Source organism: Hyaena hyaena, unplaced genomic scaffold (genome assembly GCF_003009895.1).
Source record: "Hyaena hyaena isolate Hyena2069 unplaced genomic scaffold, ASM300989v1 scaffold_138, whole genome shotgun sequence".
In the NCBI taxonomy this organism is placed as follows: domain Eukaryota; kingdom Metazoa; phylum Chordata; class Mammalia; order Carnivora; family Hyaenidae; genus Hyaena; species Hyaena hyaena.
In genome coordinates, this window is record NW_024080770.1 from 1543542 (window position 1) to 1563219 (window position 19678).

General features: G+C 55.1%; 1 protein-coding gene across 1 annotated transcript in view; it reads left to right on the plus strand.

The window, feature by feature from the left end:
- DTNB (dystrobrevin beta) overlaps window positions 1-6238 on the plus strand; it is a 232700-nt gene extending 226462 nt beyond the window's left edge. Inside the window, 3 exon segments of the mRNA XM_039238291.1 lie at window positions 625-678; window positions 4063-4097; window positions 5917-6238. Coding sequence (XP_039094222.1) covers window positions 625-678; window positions 4063-4067 — 59 coding nt within the window. The 3' untranslated portion in view covers window positions 4068-4097; window positions 5917-6238.
- Window positions 6239-19678: the final 13440 nt, after the last annotated feature.

Consider the following 19678-nt stretch of genomic DNA (forward strand, 5'->3'; position numbering starts at 1 on the left):
AGAGAGACAGACAGTGTGAATGGAGAAGGGGCAGGGAGAGAGGGAGAGAGAGAATCCCAAGCAGGTTCCATACTTCCTGCACAGAGCCTGACGTGGGGCTCAAACTCATGAAACCAGGAGATCATGACCTGAGCTGAAAACCAAGAGTCCAACACTTAACCGAGTGAGCCACCCAGGCGCCCACCTTTCGGTTGTTTTTTCTTGACAGAAGCTAGTGTTAACCGAGGTATTCTCCCACCATGTACTTTCATGGTTGCTTTCATGAACCTGAATGCAAGGTATTAGATGTATTCCGAGTGGGTGTCGTCCCCTTAGGGAAAGCAGGCCTGGAGAAGAGGCAGCCAGCCCCAGCCCAATCACCAGGGAGGCCAGCAACAGAGCCAGCAGCGGGGCGGGTGACCTCAGCTGTGCTGCCCCTAAGGACATAGGGCTTACGGGTAAACAGCGCTAGGATGTGCACCACGCAGGGCGCGTACTAGCTGAGCGTCAGCACCCGTGGAGGCCTGCGACCATGAGCCTTTAGCTAGGGCTTTGTCCCGAGCCTGCTGAGTTACCGCCTTCACCCTCCTTCTATGCTTGTGCTGTGCTGAAGGGTCACTGGCCTCCTTGGACTTGTTTTCACAGCAGAGGAAGGTGCAGAGGAAGAAGAAGAGAAGATGCAGAATGGGAAAGACAGAGGTAAAGGCAGCTCACAGGACCCCTAGTTTGAGTGGGAGGCGGAGCTAGACAGCCCCTGAGGGAAATGCCCCTCCCTTTTGTTTCTGCTTTCCTTCCCTGGTGCCCCTTCCCCCAAAGCTTTCAGACCCCCACAGTTCCTTCTGCCTACTTTTCCCAACTGACCATCAAGGTTTTCCCTGGAGGTGGTGGTGTCAGGCGATGAAGAAAAGCCTCCTGATTTCCTGATACTATGATAGATGGTTCGGATATAGGAAGTAGATAACAGTGGAGCACAGAACATGACCCTTCACCTCCAGGAGTTTGTAATATAGTTAGAAAGGCAAGACAGAGATATGCAGAATCAATAGGAGATAAAAATGAAGTCGCAGGAAAAGTTAATCATCAAACTTTGTGTGATTATAACTACAAGAAACATTTCTGAAAAAGAAGAGATTCTTGTAGGCAGAATAGCCAAATGGTTTTCTGGCCTCAGTGGAAGAAGGAAAAGCAATTAAAAAAAAGGTATCAGCGAAGGACAGTAATGCCTTCCTGGTTTTCTTATATATAAAACTTGCTTAATAACTTGTTATGTACAAGGGGCTGTGCTAAAAGATGTCCACATATTATCTCATTTGGTACTAAACAACCCTGTGAGACACATAACGAGGACCCTATTTTACCAGTGAGAAAATAGGCTAGGAGAAGTATAGATCATGTAGCTATCAGGAGGCAGAGATTCAGTGTGAACCGGGTCCTTGTGACCCCACACTCTTCATCTTCATGTGTCTGTGCTATGCTGAACACATAATATTTGAGAGTTAGTTCTTCGCTCATATGTTAATATGTCTATTTCTAGATTCCTCCAAAACATAAGCTCCACGAGGTAGAGATTTTAATCTGTTTTGTTCAGGATGTATCCCCAGTTCCCAGGAGAGTGCCTGGCACATAACGAGGTACCAGTAAATTATCAAATACAGGGAAATAGGCCAGGTGATGTACTAGAGAGTGCTTCCTCAGGGAGACAGCGGGAGTGGCCCCGAGGAGGCTGGGCTCTGGAACATGCGCCCCCTCTCTCCACCTGTGCCGAATGCTCTGCACAGAGCACACCCTTCCTGTTTGATTTCACAGCCCACGAGCAAGGATTCGAGATAGGGCACAGAACGGTTAAATAACCTGCACAGATCGTAGCTGGCAGAGCCGGGATTCGGTGCCCATGTAGCTGGTAGACGAGGTGAAGTGAGAAGAGTCGTAAGGAAGGGGGGGAAGAAGTGGAGTGGGAGCTGCAGGCAAAGAAGGTGGGGAGAGAAAGGAGAAGTGCCCGGGGATGGGGTCTGCAGCGCTACCTGCCGCGGGGACTCGCGGGGACAGTTGGGGCAGGCCTTCAGAGTTTGCGGCCAGCACTGAGACTGGAGACACACGCGCCAGGTGCCACCGTTGTCCAGTGAGTCAGAGCGAGGCCTGTTAGGCAGTGGATGGGAGCTGTGGGGGATTGAGGAGAATGGCATGGCCAGCCGAATGTCGGAAGCATTTGGTCAGCGGTATTTGAAACATCGAGCAGGGCTACAGGACTGGTGGAGAAGACCCACCCTCCTTGCCGAGAGCGGACGAGGAAGAAGGCAGAAGGGTTGTCGTGCAAGAGACAACGAGGGGAGGAGATGCACAGAGACAGGTTCACACTCTAAACACGTGATCCAGTCACACGCACACACAAACAACCCAACCAGATCCTAGCGTTCATGTGCAATGTTCTTGGCTGAAGCCATAACAGCTGCTGCTTTGGCCTCTCTTCCCGTTGACTCTCCCTTCCCGGTAGCTTTTCCCGTGGCTTCTCCTCAGCCTCCCTGCGTTCTGTGTGGCTCACGGAAGGTGGCCCTCACCACTTGGCATTGCCGTGACCATGGACTGCAGCCCTGGTCCTGGTTCAGGTCTGGGTGCGGGCTGCATCTCACACGGGGACAGGCGTGGTTTCCCTTGCCTGATGCCTCCCGGTCTCAGGGGCCTCTGTCCACACCTGCGTTCTCTACCAGCGTCTCTCCTCTCTGCCCCTCTTGCTCTTAGTGTCTCCCCAGCCCTCTCCCAGCGCACACACCAGCGTTTCTGTCTGTCCCCGTGAGACCCGAGGAAGCGCTTGAGTTTCCGTTGCTGTGGTATTAGGTGCCATCCCAAGGAAAAGGGTGTTAAGAGCCAGGGTGAGACCTGGGTTTTAAACAAATGTTTGACTCTGGGCATTGTACAGGTGCCAGGAGGTATCCTTGTAGCTGAACTCTGGCAGGTTTGTGGGTGGAAGTACAAGCCAGGTATTTTTACGGATGGACGTTCTGATTGTCTGCCATAGTCCAGACATGAGATTTTACTGTAGACCAACATGGTGGTAACTGCAGTCACCCAGGCTTTGGAGAACGGTGACTATCAACCAGAGAGAGAGGAGGTGTGCCGCGTTGGTGTTGAAATCATGCTGACCTAACATGACACAACTTGGTCAGCACCCCACCAGGTAGACATAGTCTGCTCAGTGCAGAAACTGTAAGAGCCAAGTGGGCACTTTTGAAAAATTCGTGACCAAGCCAGACTTCACGAGCACATTCTCCCCTGCTTCAGCCCCCTCGCTACCTTACCCCAAACCTCTGTCTGGCCGCATCCTGGGGAATGCATCTGCTCCCCTGAGGTGCCGCGCTGACTTCCCATCCCCTCACAGCTCCCCTGTTGTGTGCAGAGTCCTTGTGGCCAGGACTACACAGATGAAACAGACTAACACTACTTCAGAGCCTGAAATTCATCTCGGCTGCTCCAGAGCTTCATTCTATGCTCCTTTGTCCTTCAGAGCTGCCTCTCCCAGAACCTGCCACCCACGGTGTTGGGAGCTGCAAATCCAGTTTGCACGCTCAGAGTACACTGGTGTGTGTCCAGTAGACCGACAGCAGCCGCCCTCTGTGAATTCTCAGGCTTTTGGGGGTGCAGGCAGTGTTCAAGATTTCAGGGTGAGCAGGAGTGATTTAGCAGTCCCAGGCAGATATGCCTGCAGGCAGGGAACACCGCCACTGTCAACACTTAATTCCTTCTCACCTCGGTCACTTTCAGAACCAGATGGGCCGTGCCCCCTGATGTAACTGCTCCCTTGATTTAGGGTGGCTTCATTTCCATTTTAGCAGTAGTATTTCCCCTCCCCCAAGAGACACTTGTTTCTCCATGGTCTTATGTTCGTTGCAGTTGTTGGTTGTAGGTAGTGTGACTCTTCCTGGCCCTTTTCATACCTGGTCGGGGAAAGCCAGCATAGAGGGGAGAAGGGGGAGAGGCAAGTCCAGAAGCCCATGGGTGCGTGGGCTGGTCAGTCCCCGGGGAGAAGATGCAGGCTGGTGGGACACCCCAGGTGTGACTCCGTGTGTTGTTTGTATCTGTGCTGCACAGGTTAGCAGAGGAGCCAGGACAGAGAGGAAGCGCGGGTGAGTACAGTGTTCTCTGCCCTCCCCACGGCCCCTTTCCCTTGTACGTAAGGTCTTCTTTTCCCTCCTCCCTTCCCTTGGTCTCCCTTTCCAAGCCAGCCATCCTGAAGGGTGGGGCTTCCAGTTAAGGTTTTCCTTAAAGAGCCCAATTGCACCTTTTAGCTTTGCCGCAGCCCCGCTATCATACCCCCTTGGCCCCTTTTCCAGGCTCTGACCGATTGCTCTACACTGGGCCCCGGCCTGGGCCTCAGGCATGGCTTGGTGTCACCGGTGTCTGGATGCAGCTGGCAGACCCAAGAGCTGCTTCCGGCCACCTCTGCCACCTTGTGGTTGCCCACAACCGCTATTATTTTTCTCCCAGGGTCCATGCCAATGCCCCAGGCTCCCATGCCCAGAGCCATGGCCTGCCATGGAACCTGACCACAGACACGTATTTCCATCCTACAAGGTCACGTTCACTCCCACCAAGCCAACCAAGCCCTTTCCCGTGGTGCCTGCCAGTCCGTACCCCCTCATCCAAAAAATTTAATCAAAGTACGAATTTCCCTATTGGACAGTGCTCACTGCTTAAGGAGTTAGTCTTTCACATCTTTCCATCTGAGGACCTTAGCCCTTCTCTCCTCCCAGCTCCAGGGCAGTGAGGCTTGGGGCCTGCTCGCTAGATAGAAGTGATGAAAGTAATTGGACCACCAGTCTGTTCGAAAGAGTTTTTTCAAGGATAGAGGTCTTTGGTTTGGCCATGAGATATCTCTTTATTTGTCAATCTTTCCTCCCATCCCCCACCTCTTGTGTTTAAGTCAGGCCGTCTTCCTCAGTTACAGATCTTCCAGGCAGAAAAGCCAGGGCTGTAGCCCATGATCCCAAAAAAGGAACATCTCCAGGCCTCTTCCTCCCGGCCCCACCCCCAGGTGCCCCTGGCCCTCGAGGGGGGGCTCTGTTCCACTCGCTGCAAGACCTGCTGACTCAGGGATCGTGCAAGCCTCCATGGGAAGCCCCCGAGCCGCAGTTCCCTCGCTGCCCTGGTAATCTCAGGGCCTCCAGGGCTTGGGCAGGGTTTTACCTACACTCACTGTGCACTCAGGTGAGGCCCTTCCCCACAGCAGGCCTAGGCTGCCGCAGCCAGTGAGGGAGTCAGGAGCTGACTTGCCCCTCAAGAACTTGCCAGAGCCCGGGGGACGCGGAGGACCTGGGGGATAAAGATAGGCACACCAGAGCCAGCTGCCCCCAGCCCTTCGTGCAGAGGAGGGAATGAAGGCCCACGGCCTGGGAGCGTGGCGCCAGAACTAGAAGCAGAGCTGGGTCTCCTGACACTGTCCTCAGATGCGACTGGGAGTTAGGAGAAGCTCATCAGGAGGACAGAGTCAAACGAAAAACATAAAAACTCAGGTGGCTCAGTTCACAGACCCTTAAGTTCTGCCTCTTCCGACCTGAGTCTAAGGCTGTCGTTCCTGCCACCCGGTGTTTGTAGGTACGTCTCCAAGCTCGGTGCCCTGCTCCTCGGTCACAGTCCTTCTTCCCAAAAAAGCACCACCTTCCAAACCTTGCACTGCAAACCCAATTCTTTCTTCCCAGAACCGTTTCCTGACCCTGTGACCCCAGCAGCAACTCCCAAAAACTCTAGGTACCCCCAGAAAAGAGAAAGCCCCTTTCCCTTAAAAGAGGCATGAGTGTTATCAACCCTTTGCATCTTCTGAGTTGAAAGGTAAGCCTCCCAGCAGCCCCACCCCAGGACATTGTCTTGTCCCCGGCAGAAGTTAGTGGCGTTTGCATGGAGACCCTGTGCAGCGCCCCTGAGTAACAGCGCGTCTGTCCTGCACAGGCACAGGGCACATGTAGCGAGCTGGCGTTGACGTGAGGAAGGCGAGGTCCTCCCCCAGAGGCGCATTCCTGTCCATCTTTCGGCTGCACACCTGGACCAGGCCTGCAGGCTGCCAGACGTCACTGCCTGGCAGGGAGAGGGGAGCGTGAGCCGGTGGGAAATGGGAGGGACTGCCTGATGCCGCTGCCGCCGGTGGGCCTCCCCCTTGCACAGTCCTGCATGAACTAGCATCTTCCTCACTTCCCTCGGGCCACGGTCTCATCTCTGCAACAGGAATTTACCGGGAGGTTGAAAAGAGAAAAGAAACAGCACGAATCTCCTGTGTGTGTGACCTGATGGAGTTCTTGCTGGCCTCCTGCCGGCGCTCGGCCTGCTCCCTAGGGTGGGGGCGCAAGTTTCCTTACCACCTTTGACCTTTAAAACCCAACAGGTTTTCTTCCCTGTATCGTGCAAAGACAGCTTCAGGCTTTGCTGAGTTTTACAGACATTCACACCCTGGCCACAGTGCTAAAAATAGCCTCCTTCCTTTCTCTCATACTGGTTAGCTAGGCTTCCGCCCCGCTTGATGCCGCTGCTCTGCAGCCTGGGCGGGAAGGGAGAGCAGAGAGCTCTGCACTGCAGCCCCGAAACAATTCTTTGCAGCAAAGCCCGCGGCAGGCCGGCCGGCCAGGGAGCACTGACCCGTGACCACCAGAGGGAGCACTGACCCCCGGGCGCCGTGCTCCCGCTGCCCCCCCTTCTCAGGGTTCCATTCTGCTCTGGCACACATGATAATCAATCCCAATTCCCGGTGATTTTCATTTATTTTTTTCTGCTCCCTGGGCTCCAGGATGTTATTTTTAGTAGTAGAACTGCTATAAATATTTATAAAGGGCAGTGACTGGAATGAAGTGAGAGGCCCCACAGCTGGCTCTCTCATCCCCCCAACACACACACCCCTGCGGACCCCTGCCCGCTGCCTGAGAAGCCAGTGGGCTCAGCCCGTAGCCACCCACGGAGGGAGTCACGTGGAAACCTCGTGAGGGCACAGTCAGGGCGAAACGGGTGGGGTTAACTCTGTCCTTCCCTCTCGCTGTCTCTGCTTCCTCATTACTCCCACCCAGGAAGGAGGTCAAGGCTTATTCCGGGAGTGCTGTGCCCTGCTCGGCCCAGGGCCTGGGTGTCATGAGTACTGGGCATGGGGGCAGGTGCAGCTTGGATCACTCCAGCTGCGTGAGAGCAGACAGGAGATGGGAGCCTGCGGAGAGGCCCAGGGGAGGGGGTGGGGGGTTGCCGCCCGGCCCAGCTGGGACCACCAGTGAGCCCCTGGAGGGCCAGCAGGGATGCGGGTGAAACAAAAGCGTCTGTGAAAAGGTTCTCCCACACACTCAGGAAACAGGGATCCAGCCTTGCCTGGAGGGCCGGATGGGGCAAGAATGAACGTAACCGTATGGAAAGTTCTGAGGGACACTCCCTGCCAACCAGTGGTGAGATTAGGTTGGGATGGGGTGGGGGGGCAGGGCTACAACAAGGTATCAGGGATGACGGTGTGTTCCCCCACAACCCTGACTCCCCACTCTGAGGACGGGGCACGACCCCCCCTTCCCGATTCCTCGCATGAACTGCTGGCTTCTTCCAGGGCAGAAGGAGCCAAAGAACAGTCAGATTAAAAGCACCAGTGGCTCCCAAACAGCCAGGTGCTCAGGCCAGCTAAGGTGCACGTGAAGGGTGGCGGCAGCCTCGGCCCTGCGCACCTATCCGCATCTGGGAGGCTGCCCGAGCCCACAAGGCCCACAGCCACTGCTCAGCTAGTGCTTGCGCCAAGGAGTACCCTTAGCATCTTCAACTGGGGGAGACACTCTGGACTCCCGGCCTCTGGCGTGCACCTGGGGGACGATGGGGAACTAAAGAGAGGCACAGCGATGAGCTCAGATGCCAGCCTGACAGTGCATGGGGTGAGGGTTTTATATAAATTCTAGTTGACAGGTGAGTTCTTCTACAGCTAGAATATCCACCATTATCTACAGACCCCGAGGTGCCTCCTGACTTCTTGGCATCTGCTGCAGGACGCAGATCCGTATCAAGAGCTTGATGCCAGTCCCTTTCCTCGATTCTGACCTGGGACACAGGTGTCACCCGTGTCCTTCTTAATTATTCTGTGGCCATTAGGAGTCTAATTTAACCTGAGTAGATGATCTTCTAAAAGAAGTGACATATACTGTCAGCACCATAGGCCCCCTGGGCTGCTGTTTCGTAGCCATGAAGACCCCTTGAGAGGTCCTGAATGCGTCCTGGGTCTTGAAGAAGTTGCAGCCACACCAAGTGCAGGTCGCAGCCGTGCTGAGGTCCCGTGTATTCTCACAGCCCCCTCATCTGCTGCTTGTGCTTTATCCACTGGCAGACTCCCCCTCTTTTGCATTGCTTACTCCCTACTCCTGTAGTCCGTGACAGCTTCAGAAAGGTACAGTTGCTATGGCAATGCCTGGAGCCATCTGAATTCCTGCTACACCTTCTGGAAGAAAAGGGCTTATGAAGAACCATTCAGTGGATTCCAAAGCTAGCCTCCCCAGGCTTCTCCTCTGCCAGGGGCCAGACAGCTGTTGCAACCTGGAGGTGTGGGAGATAGTAGCCCATCTTCCTTGGGATGGTGCTCCCATGGCCGCAAGCCACACGCACCTGCATGGGTTCTCCATGTGTGGGTCAGAGAACAAAGGCTTCCTACCTGGGGCTCTTAGGTAAGATACAAGACCGGTGGTTCTGAAACTTGGAATCCCCTGGAAGTTTGTAGTATGTGGATAGCCAGGTCCCACCCGCAGTTTCTGACTCAGTAGCAGTTCTAACAAGCGTGGGTAGCATTGGTGCTGCTGATCTGAAGACCACGCAGCAAGGACCACTGTACATGTTTATGAGAAGAAGAAAAGGCACAGGAGACATCGCCAGGCAGGTGGGGAACGGCCAGAGTCAGTGGTCTGTTCCAAAGGAAGAAAAAGAGGGGCCTCAGCAGTCACTTGTATGCTTAGGTGCCCTGGGGAGCATGTGCCAAGACTGGTGGTCTTAATTGTTTGGGGGTATTTTGGTCTCCAACAAGCAATAATGACCTGCCCCCTAGACGTGTTCAGATAGGGCAGCATTACAAGCCAGGCCACCACTGTACGGAAGGGCAATACCCCAGATGCCCAGGGGGCCGAGCAGGTCGTGCACCGTCTGGTCTTCACAGTGAGGGAGGCTGAGGGCCCGGCTGGCTCCAGTGGGAGACGGGGAGAAGCGGTGTAATGGCCACCCAGCCCCACAGTGGGGGCTTTCCACCAAGATGCTTTCCCCAGAATGCAAACCTTGTCTTCCATGTTAAGTTGTGTTTGGGGCCCCGCTGGGCTGCTTATTCCAGCCTACCTGAAGCTGCGACTCCCGTGAGTGGAATCCATTTCCCAAGGGGAAATGACTCCCGGAGGGCCTAAGGCGAGGGTGGCCAGCCTTCCCAGTGATGAAGAGCAGATCCCGGGGTTCTGACGCCTTTCTGCACACTTAGCCCTGCCTGGCAAGCCCGGCCCGTGGGCTGTGTGCTGGGGTCTCTCCTGCCAGGTGTGGCTGCAAATAGGTGGAGCGTGCTGGCGCCGTCTGCCCTCTGCCCCCTACTCCAAGGAGGGGGGACAGCCAGGGGGGAAAGAAGTGGGCATCGAATCCGTTGACAAGTTCCAGGAAGCGATACCAGTTCCCCAGGTGTGTGAAGGTTTGGATGGGCAGTGAGTGCTTTCATTTTTGAATGACCATGAGGAGAACTGGGACTTGGCAGCGGTGAGAGGGCTCTTGGAAGGCGGGCACCAGAGAGCATCTTGGTATTTCTGAATCAAAGGGAGCCTAGCACTGCTAGAGGTAGAGATTAAGAAGTGACAAGTGCAAGCGCCTGGCTGGCTCAGTCGGTAGAGCACGCGACTCTTGATCTAGGGGCCATGGATTCAAGCCCCATGGGTGTAGAATTTACTAGAAAAGAAAAAACATGTTGGGGGGGCAGGGAGCGGACAAGTAGCTCGATATGGGACTGTCGTTCATTTGAGAAGATACTTAGGAGTTCTGGCGGTGTGCTGAACCCCAGGACCCCTCTTCAGGCCTCACTGAACATGGGGCCTTAGAGGTTAAGGTTGAAGCCTGGTCTGAGTTCCTAACTAGGGCACGGGAATGGGCTCGGAGGGGCTGCGCTGCCCTCTGAAGCCTGTCAGACTGGGGACAGTGCACCGGGGAAGGGAAATGGTCACTGCTCAGAGTGGTTCTGGACACTTGGAAGCATTGGTCTGCAGGCCCGTGGACAGGAGAGGAGGCAGAAGGATGTGTCTGGAAGAATTAGATGAATCCCCCACAGAGTCCTCAACCAGAGAAACCTCTTGGGGCCTCGGCCTGCAGTCAGGGGCGTGCCTCCCGCCACCGCCACCAACGGAGTTTGAAGGCTGTGGGAGGATGGCCGGCAACACGCTCCTCCCTGCCCGCACCCCAGTTCTGGTGAGGGGCGCCGTGAGTCCTCAGTGCACCTGCACACACGGGGGGGCCTCTGGCTTTCAGGTTTAGGCCACAGGTGCTGCAGCTTTCTCCCCTCAGGGGAGTGAACCCTCAGACACAGCATATGACCTGGGGTGAGGTGGGTGGGGGCACGTCTACGCCAGCAGGTCTCAAGATCACCTGTACCCCATGAGCTTCTCGTTCAGGTCCCAGCTCATGGGTCATGGTGGCTCCACGATGGCCTGGACCCAGGACCTCTGTCACTTGGTCTTTCCCTCCCTCCCCCAGCACGGCTAGCATCCTTGCACACCAGGTGTTCATCATTCCCTACTAGCAAGAACTCCGCTGGTTCCTGGACCCAAAGCTTCTGGAAGTCCTCCCCACCCACAGCTCCTCAGAATCCTGGGCCTGCTGCTCAGGGCCCCAGTCTTCCTGATCCCTCAGAAAGCAGACCCTGGGGCTCCTCCTCCGCAAGGCCTGATAGCCGTCAGTGGCAACGGTTGATGTCTTGTTCACCAGCGTATGAATGGCCTGGGTGAGGCCCTGCCTGCCAAGGCCCCTGGGCCTTCGAGCTGTTGCCTCTGTGAGGCTCCCCTGATGGGGTTGGCGCCGCGGAAGAAGGTGTGTGCACCTGGGGCTGCCGAGAAGGAGAAGAAGGGCCTGCAGAGAGGAAGTAGCGCGCCAGGCAGGCCCGAGGAGCAGCTCAGGGACAGGGCGCGAGCCAGGTGCCGGTGTCGGCTGAGGGAGTCGGCCTGAGCGTCCTTCCTGCTGGACCAGCTCCTCGGAACCAGATTCAGCCTGGACAACCTGAGTGTGAGGAAGGAGGCCTCTGGGCCTGGGGACCTCACTGGGTTCCCGTCTTGCCATGACGGCTGGTCGCCATTTGTCCTACTTTGCTCATGGCCTAGGCAACCACCTAGGTTGATCCTTTGCCGCCCGCTTACCCTGGGAGCCCAGTCAGAGGAGGGGAACAAAGGACAGGAATACAGCAAGCAGGGCGGAGGGAGGGACGTGTGAAAGACCAGAGAGAGGAGAGTGAAGAGGAAGGAAGGGTGGGAAGAGGGGCGGAGCTCAGGTGAGGAGTGGGGGGCACGGGGGGGGGGCAGGACTGCAGGTGGAGAGGGGGCTTGGGGAACAGATCCTCACTCCTGAGCCCCAGGCTTAGGGGATCTCATTCCTGCCCCGTGGCCACAACTCACCCCTACATTTTGCCCTAATGAGTCCCCACTGGAAAGTGCCTCATAAGCCTTCCCCTGGGATTCCTACCCACCCCCCACCCCCAGCATGGCCCTTGGCCCAGAAGGCAGAGGCCTTATCTCGCCTGCTCTCCCTCCTCTCCGAGTCCCACCCCGCCCCCAGCCCGGTTTATAGAGCTCAGTTGCAGCCTCAAAGGGGGTTGATGGAATTTCCCTGGGGGTTGTCTTGTTCAAGGAGCCTCTTATCTTCGTGCCTTCAGCCATCACTGGAGTGTGGAGGGGACTTAGATCGGGGTCACCGGGAGGCCTCTGCAACCACACTTTGCAGGCGGTGGGGTTTAAAGCTAGGGTGGAGTTGGGGAGGCCTGTTTAACAGTTCTGTTTACCGAGGCCCCTACCCTGCCCTCCCACAGGCCACCTCACCTGGCTGGTCTCTGCCTGCCCCCATTTTATGATGCGATTGGGTCTTTCTTCACCTGCATGTCCTTTCAAGGGGGGACAGCTCCCCGGACAAGGTCACTCTCTGGCCGTGTCGTACACACAGAGCTACCTTCGCAAAGGCTTAGTACACCCAGGCACACCCAACATAGGAACTCACGCTGAGCAGGGACCTGGAGGAGCTCAGAACCCACAGTCAGCCCCTAGGCCCCGTGTCTGGAGAGGCCTTTCCAGGCACCATGAAGAGGTACGAACAAAGAAAATGGAACTCTACCTTGAGAAACCAGCCAACGGAGCTGTTTGAAGACCTCTAGGAGGGAGTTAATGAAGGAAAATACTAGAATAGAAAAAATAAGATAATTACGCACATAATAAATTGCAGCTCTGTAAGATGCATGAAGCATCAGGCTTACTGATGCACTGGGTGGTGAGAATCAGGTGGGTTTCTTAAAGAGGGCTTTGCTCTAAAGTCGAGCGAACGAGAGCACGCTAAATGCCTCCTGTGCTCCGGGTGTGTTCACATGTGTGGCTCTATTTAGAGTCATCTGCTCAACAAAAGCTGTGATGTAGGTATCCTCAACTCAGAGAAACACGGCTCAGAGCGGTCAAATAACTTGTCCAAGATCACAGGATCCTGTCTGTCTGCCTGACTGGGACGCAGCTCTACTTCCCACTATGTCCGATGACTGAAATGGCAGAATTTCAGCAACATTTCAAGGAAGAGGAAAAATATTCCAAGTTTGAGGGAGGAGGAGCAGGGAGACGGCTCAGGAAAGGAAGTGAAGGGTTGAATCCGTTGACTTCACTACAGCCTGGTTTGCCTACTTCGAAAACCATAATGGAGAAATAGTCACCCAGATTTGCTCATATATAAGCAAGTATATATATTTAATATTAACCAAGATTGTATCTCTAATTCCTAATTTCACCTCAGCCTCTGGGTGTGCCTTTCCCCTGTGCTCCCCAAAAGGCCCCGTGAGACCAAGGCCAGCAAGAAGAGAAGGCAGAGATGATCGCGTGGACCAGCACATATATATGTCATGTACGTGTGCTGACCCCGTTCTAAGCCAGGGACTTAATCCCCACAACACTCCCTGAAAGCAACTAGCACGGTCGTCCCCAGTCCCCAGATGAGGCAGCTGAAATAATGAAAGGATTTTGCCCAGGGACACAGGGGTAACCAGTGGCGGGGACTTGAATCCAGGCAACTATCTCCAGAGACATCTCCCAACCCCCGCGTCTCTCCGGCTAACAGTGACGGAGCCAGATGTCTGTGCCTGGCGCAGTGGTGTGCTTTCGACGTGTTCTCTCGCGCAGGAAAGGAAGAGGTAAAGACTCAGCTCTGCTTAAGCCGACTGGTCTTCCTCTAAGGCCCACCCTGCCTTGTGGGCACGTTACTCGCAGGGGCGCATATGAACATCTGGGGCTCCTCAGCCTCCACCTGCCTGCAGGGCAGGGTTGGAAGGTCCTCCATCCACCTGTCACATCTGGCCCTGACCAGGCCGCGCATTAGAGGGACTTGCATGTCCACCAGCAGCCCCTGGGGATGGGAGGAGGAGGGAAGGCAGGCGAAGTCCCTGACAGACGCAGTGGGATGGGAGGGTAGGAACCGACAGGAGGTTAACCATTAACCCCACAGATGCACCGGAGGGATGCGCCAGCCTTCCAGCCTCCTGTCTGTTAGCCTGCATCGTGGGCGCCGCTGCTTCGGGTCACCCCGAACCTTAGGGCAGGGTGTTGAAAGGGGACGCGCTAATCGCTCTAGGCCTCACTTTGTAGCCTGGTCTTAGGCTAAGTGAGCATTCACCGCACCCTCGAGACCTAAGCCGCCTCACAAAACATTCTCACTAACTGACCGCGAGGCTCCTGTCTGATCCCCAGGTTTTCCCAGCCCTGGAAGGAGGGTCCCTGCCCCACCCTACTCACCCTAGCAGAGGGGGTTCTGTCTGGAGCTGTGTCATCCTGTGACTGACCTGAACTAGTCTGGCCAATCACAGGAGATCCCCCCTCCTCTGCTGCTTTCAATAGCTTGCAAAATCAGAGAGGTAAATAGGTACATATTGCAGAGTTCTTAACTTGCCATCCACACTTGGTCCTGTGGGTTAAAATGTTTCTGTCCCCAAGGTGGGAGGACGGATATGTAAAAAGGCAACAGTGCAACGTGATGCTTGTTAAACACCAAACACAAGGCGCAGAAAAGTGCCCAGGGAACCAGGGAAGGCGGAAGAGTTCAACCGTAGGTAAATCAAATGATGGGAAAAGATGAAATAACAGAAAACATCGTGTCTCTTATTACATGAACTCATTCCTTCACTGTCTCCCTCAGCCTGTCCAAGGCTGCTTTTAGATAGAATTCCAGTGCGTTCTTTTACTGTTTCGTATGCTTGTAAGGTCTTAAATATGCCTGGTCAGCTCCTTCAGTGTCTTCCTTTTTTAAAAAAAAAAAAAAAAAAAAAAACATATTAAATGCTATTTTTGAAGCAAAACCTTCCTCTTGGGATGAAACTTCCCTTCACTGGCTCCAGCCTTTGAAGCCACGCGTCCCCTGCTCCGAGCCAGTGCACCCCCTCCGAGGGCTCCTTTGGTCTGAAGGCCCGTGGGGTGGCAGTGTGCCTCGGCTGTTTTTAATTAAACCCCTCAATCTGAAGCCGGGTGGATGGCTCTAGCAAGTTGAGTTTCCAAAGGGTCAATCTGATTTTGAACCAGCACGTCAAAACAAAATCAGCTCAACCTAAAACACCTACAAAGCAAATAAATACATCTGTTTGCAGGTTTACTTTAAAACTACAAGGGCAAAGTGAGTTGCAAAGGGCCCGAGCAGGGGAGGGGGGTCTGGTTCAGCTTCCCTAAAATAGGAGGCGAGGACAAGGCGGCCCAAACCGGGGATCTGGCCCTGAGGTGGTTAAGACTGAGTCAGGCCCGGGGTGACTCCTGCGTCCTCTCCTCCTTTGGGCCCTGAAACCGTGCCCTTCACCTGCTCTGGCCTCCTCATCCTGCTTGGCCCTCTGGGGAAGGTGCGCTTTGAGGATCGTGACACCGGAGGGTCACGACTGAAGACATAGACACTCTGCTTGCTGTCTGGGGTCTAAGTCGGAGAGTGTAACAAACAGAATGGCCCAAAGTCATTTGCTTTGGCCCGAGAGGTGTTTTTAAAACAATTTAATGGGTTGCAAGTGGTGAAACATCAGAAGATTTCACAGAAAAATCCAGATTTGCAGCTTTCTCTGGAAATGTTGGAATATCTGGCTATTCTGGTCCCACAAGTGCCCCCATGGCAACGATTCTGCCGAAGACCGCCAGACACACTCCCCTCTCTCTCACCGACCATTCTGCGCGTTCCAGGGCAGCTGTGCGGGGGGGCTGCCGTGAGCACGGATCCTGCTGTGGGGGTGTCCTCGCACCCCCCCAAAGCCTCAGCCAGAGAGCACTCGCCCCCTACCCCACTCCGACCTCCCCACCATTCCCAGGCTGCAGCCCAGAACAGCCCTTTAAATAAGAGCCGAGGCAGCCGAATTTCTGGGGAAGCACAGGCTTGTGGGAAAGCCTCCACACCCACAATTACGCCACCCCCTTTACCGTGCAGAGCCAGGGTTCTGGGACAGAAGGGCCAGAGAAGGGCCTCGCTGCTGAGTCAGAGAGAGTCCCTCTGCGCCAGTCAGCTGCTCCCAGTGGCTGCTGTCACTGTGTCTTCAGCCACCATCACTCTGGGGGAACTCCAATAGCAAAAGCCCCACACCCCGGGTCTATATGTGGACCACACTGTTGTGCTCGTCAGCGGCCAATGGAAAATTTGCATAGGTAAATGCTGAACTATGGTGTTCCTGGCAGAGGTGACTTTGGGCCACCCCATGGTGATGGCAGGCCTGGAAATGACCGTCCAGGATGGCCCTGGGCTCTACGCAGGAAAGAAGAGGTAGTTTTAGAGAAACAAGCGACTGAGGAAGAACATGAGAGACGCTTCAATGTTGTCAAAATGAGGAAGTCGGCGTCCACCCAGCCTAGACACTCACCTGCCTCGAAACGTTTATGCTTTTATGTCTCCATTCATTCAACACGTATGACCTTGAACCTTGGAGCTTCCGCCACACATACCTGCACCCCGAGTGGGGCAGAGGGAGAGAGAGACATAATCTTAGGCAGACGCCACACTCAGTGCAGAATTCAATCCCATGACCCTGGGTTCATGACCTGAGCAGGAATCAAGAGCAGTGCGCTCAACCGACTGAGCCACCTCCGTGCCCCTTACCTTGGAGCTTTTTAACATTTGCTCCCCTTGTCTTCCCGAATGGACTGTAGGCTCCCTGAGAGCAGGGATGGTGACACACATCTTCAAGTCTTCTCACAACAGGAAATACTATGGTCTCCAGCAGTGCCAGTGACTAAAATGAGTGGGTATGGACAACTGCCTAAAGCACAAATGATTTAATAAATATAGATGGATATAATGTATATTTCTGCCCCTCAGCCAACACCCATGGAACGCAAGGATAGTATCTGAACAAAGTTTACAAGTAGTATTGCTATTCCTATCTTTTTATTAAAAAAAAAAAATCCATCTGGGGCACCTGGGTGGCTCAGTCAGGTTGAACATCCGATTTCAGCTCAGGCCATGATCTAGCAGTTTGTGAGTTCTAGCCCTGTGTCCAGCTCTGTGCTGACAGCTCAGAGTCTAGAGCCTGCTTCAGATTGTCTCCCTCTCTTTCTCTCTCTGACCCTCCCCAACTCACACTCATCTCTCTCTCTCTCTCAAAAATAAGTAAACATGAAAAAAATCCACCTGCTGGGGCGCCTGGGTGGCTTAGTCGGTTAAGCGTCTGACTTTCGCTTGGGTCACGATCTCGCGGTTCGTGGGTTCGGGCCCCGCGTCTGTGCTGACTGCCAGCTCAGAGCCTGGAGCCTGTTTCAGAGTCTGTGACTCCCTCTCTCTCTGACCCTCCCCTGCTCACGCTGTCTCTCTCTCTCTCTCTCTCCTAGAAATAAATAAAAATTAAAAAAAAAATTAAAAAAAAATCCACCTGCTGTCACCTGTCTTCCTGATTGACCTCCTCCACCCACTGCCTCTCCGGGCCAGGAGCTAGAGCGTTGAAGCCAGGTGTCCTCTCCTAAAGCAGCCCGGGAACTTCCTCGGGATTCCTTAGGAGCTGATGCCCGCCTGGAGGTGCGTCCTGCCCACGTGAAGCAATGACTTGTTGTGTGGCAGTGACCACTGAGGATATTCCCACTTGGGAACACCCAGAGGGGCTAAAAACCTTCCCAGACACACCAATCAACTTGAGGCACGAGAGAAAGAGCTAGAAGACTAAGTGCTGGGACATATTAGGTGCTGACTCTGAGCAAGCAAATGGCTGGTGTATGGTGACCCTGAGAGTGCCCTGGCCTGGAAATGAAACTTAAATTAGAATCAAATTGTTGTGTAGACTGTTCCTCACTAATATCGGCAAGAGACTGCTTTTCGGTGCGGATAATAAGTATGTGGTTTAAGATGATGCAGAGAAGCGTCCATCTGTAGAAGAAACTCAGGGAGGCTACAGGGGGTGGTAAGGACCACGTGGAGAGGAGGAGGGGAGCCAGTGCTGGAACTACCCGGCGTCCTCCCGCTGCCCGGGGAAGACAGGCTGCCTGTGGCCCCCGGCCTCCCGCTGGTCATCTTGGGGCTCCCCCACCCTCGCTCTAACTCTCCGTTCTGGCACTTGAGTGCCTCGGCTCGCACTCCGCGTGTTTGCGCCCTCCGGCTCACCTGCCCGTGGACGTGACCGGCCGGCTCCTGGAGGAAACCGTGTACGTGACGCCCACCCTCTGCTCCAACTCGGTTGCAAGCCATCCAATCCTGTTGGGGCACCTCAGGCTGCCCTGGGCTTCCCCCGTGACCTCCCCAGACCTGGCCTCAGTTTATCCTTTTGAATCCTCTCTCTTTTCTTCTCTCTGTGAGCCTGCCCCCTGCATGTCCCTCGCTAAGGCTCCTCCCTTTCCTCCCAAGCGCCTTCACTGGCAAGGACCCTGCCCTCTTCTCTGAGCTTGTCCGTCGCCTCTCAGAGGCCTGGGTGAGGTCCTCGGGAAAACTTCCATGGGCTCCCGCCCCTCACCTTGTCTTTTTGGGCAGCCGGAGGGTAGAACGGAACAACCATGGGCTTTGAAGGGCAGACGTGCCTGCATTTGAATCCTCACACGGCTCCTTTCTAGAGCGTGGCCTCAGGTCGCGCCTCGTTCTCTGCATCTACAAAATGAGGATTGTTCCAGTCTATGGCTGTCACAAAGGTTATATTAAAAGCCTGAAATGGCACTCAGCGCATAGCACTGATCGATAGCCTTTCCTTTCCTTCCTTCCTCTGACACTGAGGGCACCACCCACTCAGCACTGCAGCTGTGCCCGTTCAGAGCCTCCGCCTTGGGGACTGCTCCTGAGCCTTGCCTGGCGTTGGGTGGCTCCCCGTCACCCCCACGGTGTCTCCCAGGGCCAGCGGGGGCCAGTGAGGGCTGTGAGGGCTTGGGCACCAATCCATCCCCCTGCACGGACATGTGAGGGGCCACCATCAGGTCCAAGGGTGAGGCTCCAAGTGCCAAGCTGAGCCTCTGCTCCTATCACAGCCTCCCTCTCACAGGAGGAACCACTTCCGGCCGGGGGGCTGCTCCAGGGGTGCAGGTAAGGACCAGCACAGGACGGGGAAGCGCCGCCTCACGGGCCTCACCGCCCGCCACCAGGTCCCTGCACACCCCTCTCTGGTGACTGCCCGCCAGAAACACCAGAGCCTGCGCCAGCCTTCTCTCAGGGCAGAGAGGCCTCTCAGAGCAGTGTAGCCTCCATTGGAGCCACACATTCGCCCTTTAGACTGGTGGGGGGGGGAGGGGGGCTTCTCCACAGACCCAGAAGAATCTGCTTCAGTCATTCATTTGAGAAGCATCCATCAAGCGCCCACCTACCGCCGACCAGACCTGTTCCAGGCCCTGGGGATACGGCAGAGAGGGACAGGTGCCTGCCCTGTGGAGGCTTACATTCCAGGGCGGCAGCCAGCCAACAAACGGTTGTGTGATGTCAGGAGGTGGAAGGAGCTTGTGTGGGGGAGGGAAGGGGGAAGTGTGGTGAAAGTTCAGAGAATACAGGGCGGGGAGGGCAGCGTGTGAACTTTTCGGTGTTCTGTCTCTGCCCCAATGTGCAGGAACTGGCACATTTTTAGAGGAACAACGAGACAACACAAGTACGCTCGGCAGGAAATTCCTCTGGTCGGTATCCAATTGAGAACAAATGCAGTTTGTGACCCTCTGGGTCCTGGCCCACCATTGCCAGCCACCCAGGCCGGACTCTCCCAGAAACTAATCCAGCCTCAGATTAAAACCTCCTGCCTCCTTTCCCCCTCCTTCTTCTCTCTGAAGTCCACGCTGTGTTCTGGACTCTAGGCCTTTATTTCTGTGACAGGGGTTGTTTGTTTGCTTGTTTGTTTTGCCAGTCCTTCCTTGGCCACCTTCTCCAGGGACAAGGTTTATAGTCCCCCTGTCACATCCAATCCCAGAAGATAGCTTTCTAGCTGGAGCAAGAAAGAATATTCTGGAAGCTAAACACTTTCCAGTGCTTTCCTCCATACCAACCAGACAGAAGCCTGGCTAGCCCACCTTGGCTGCCAGAGGGTATCTCCCAAACTACCTCAAATCTCCTTCTACTCCTCCTG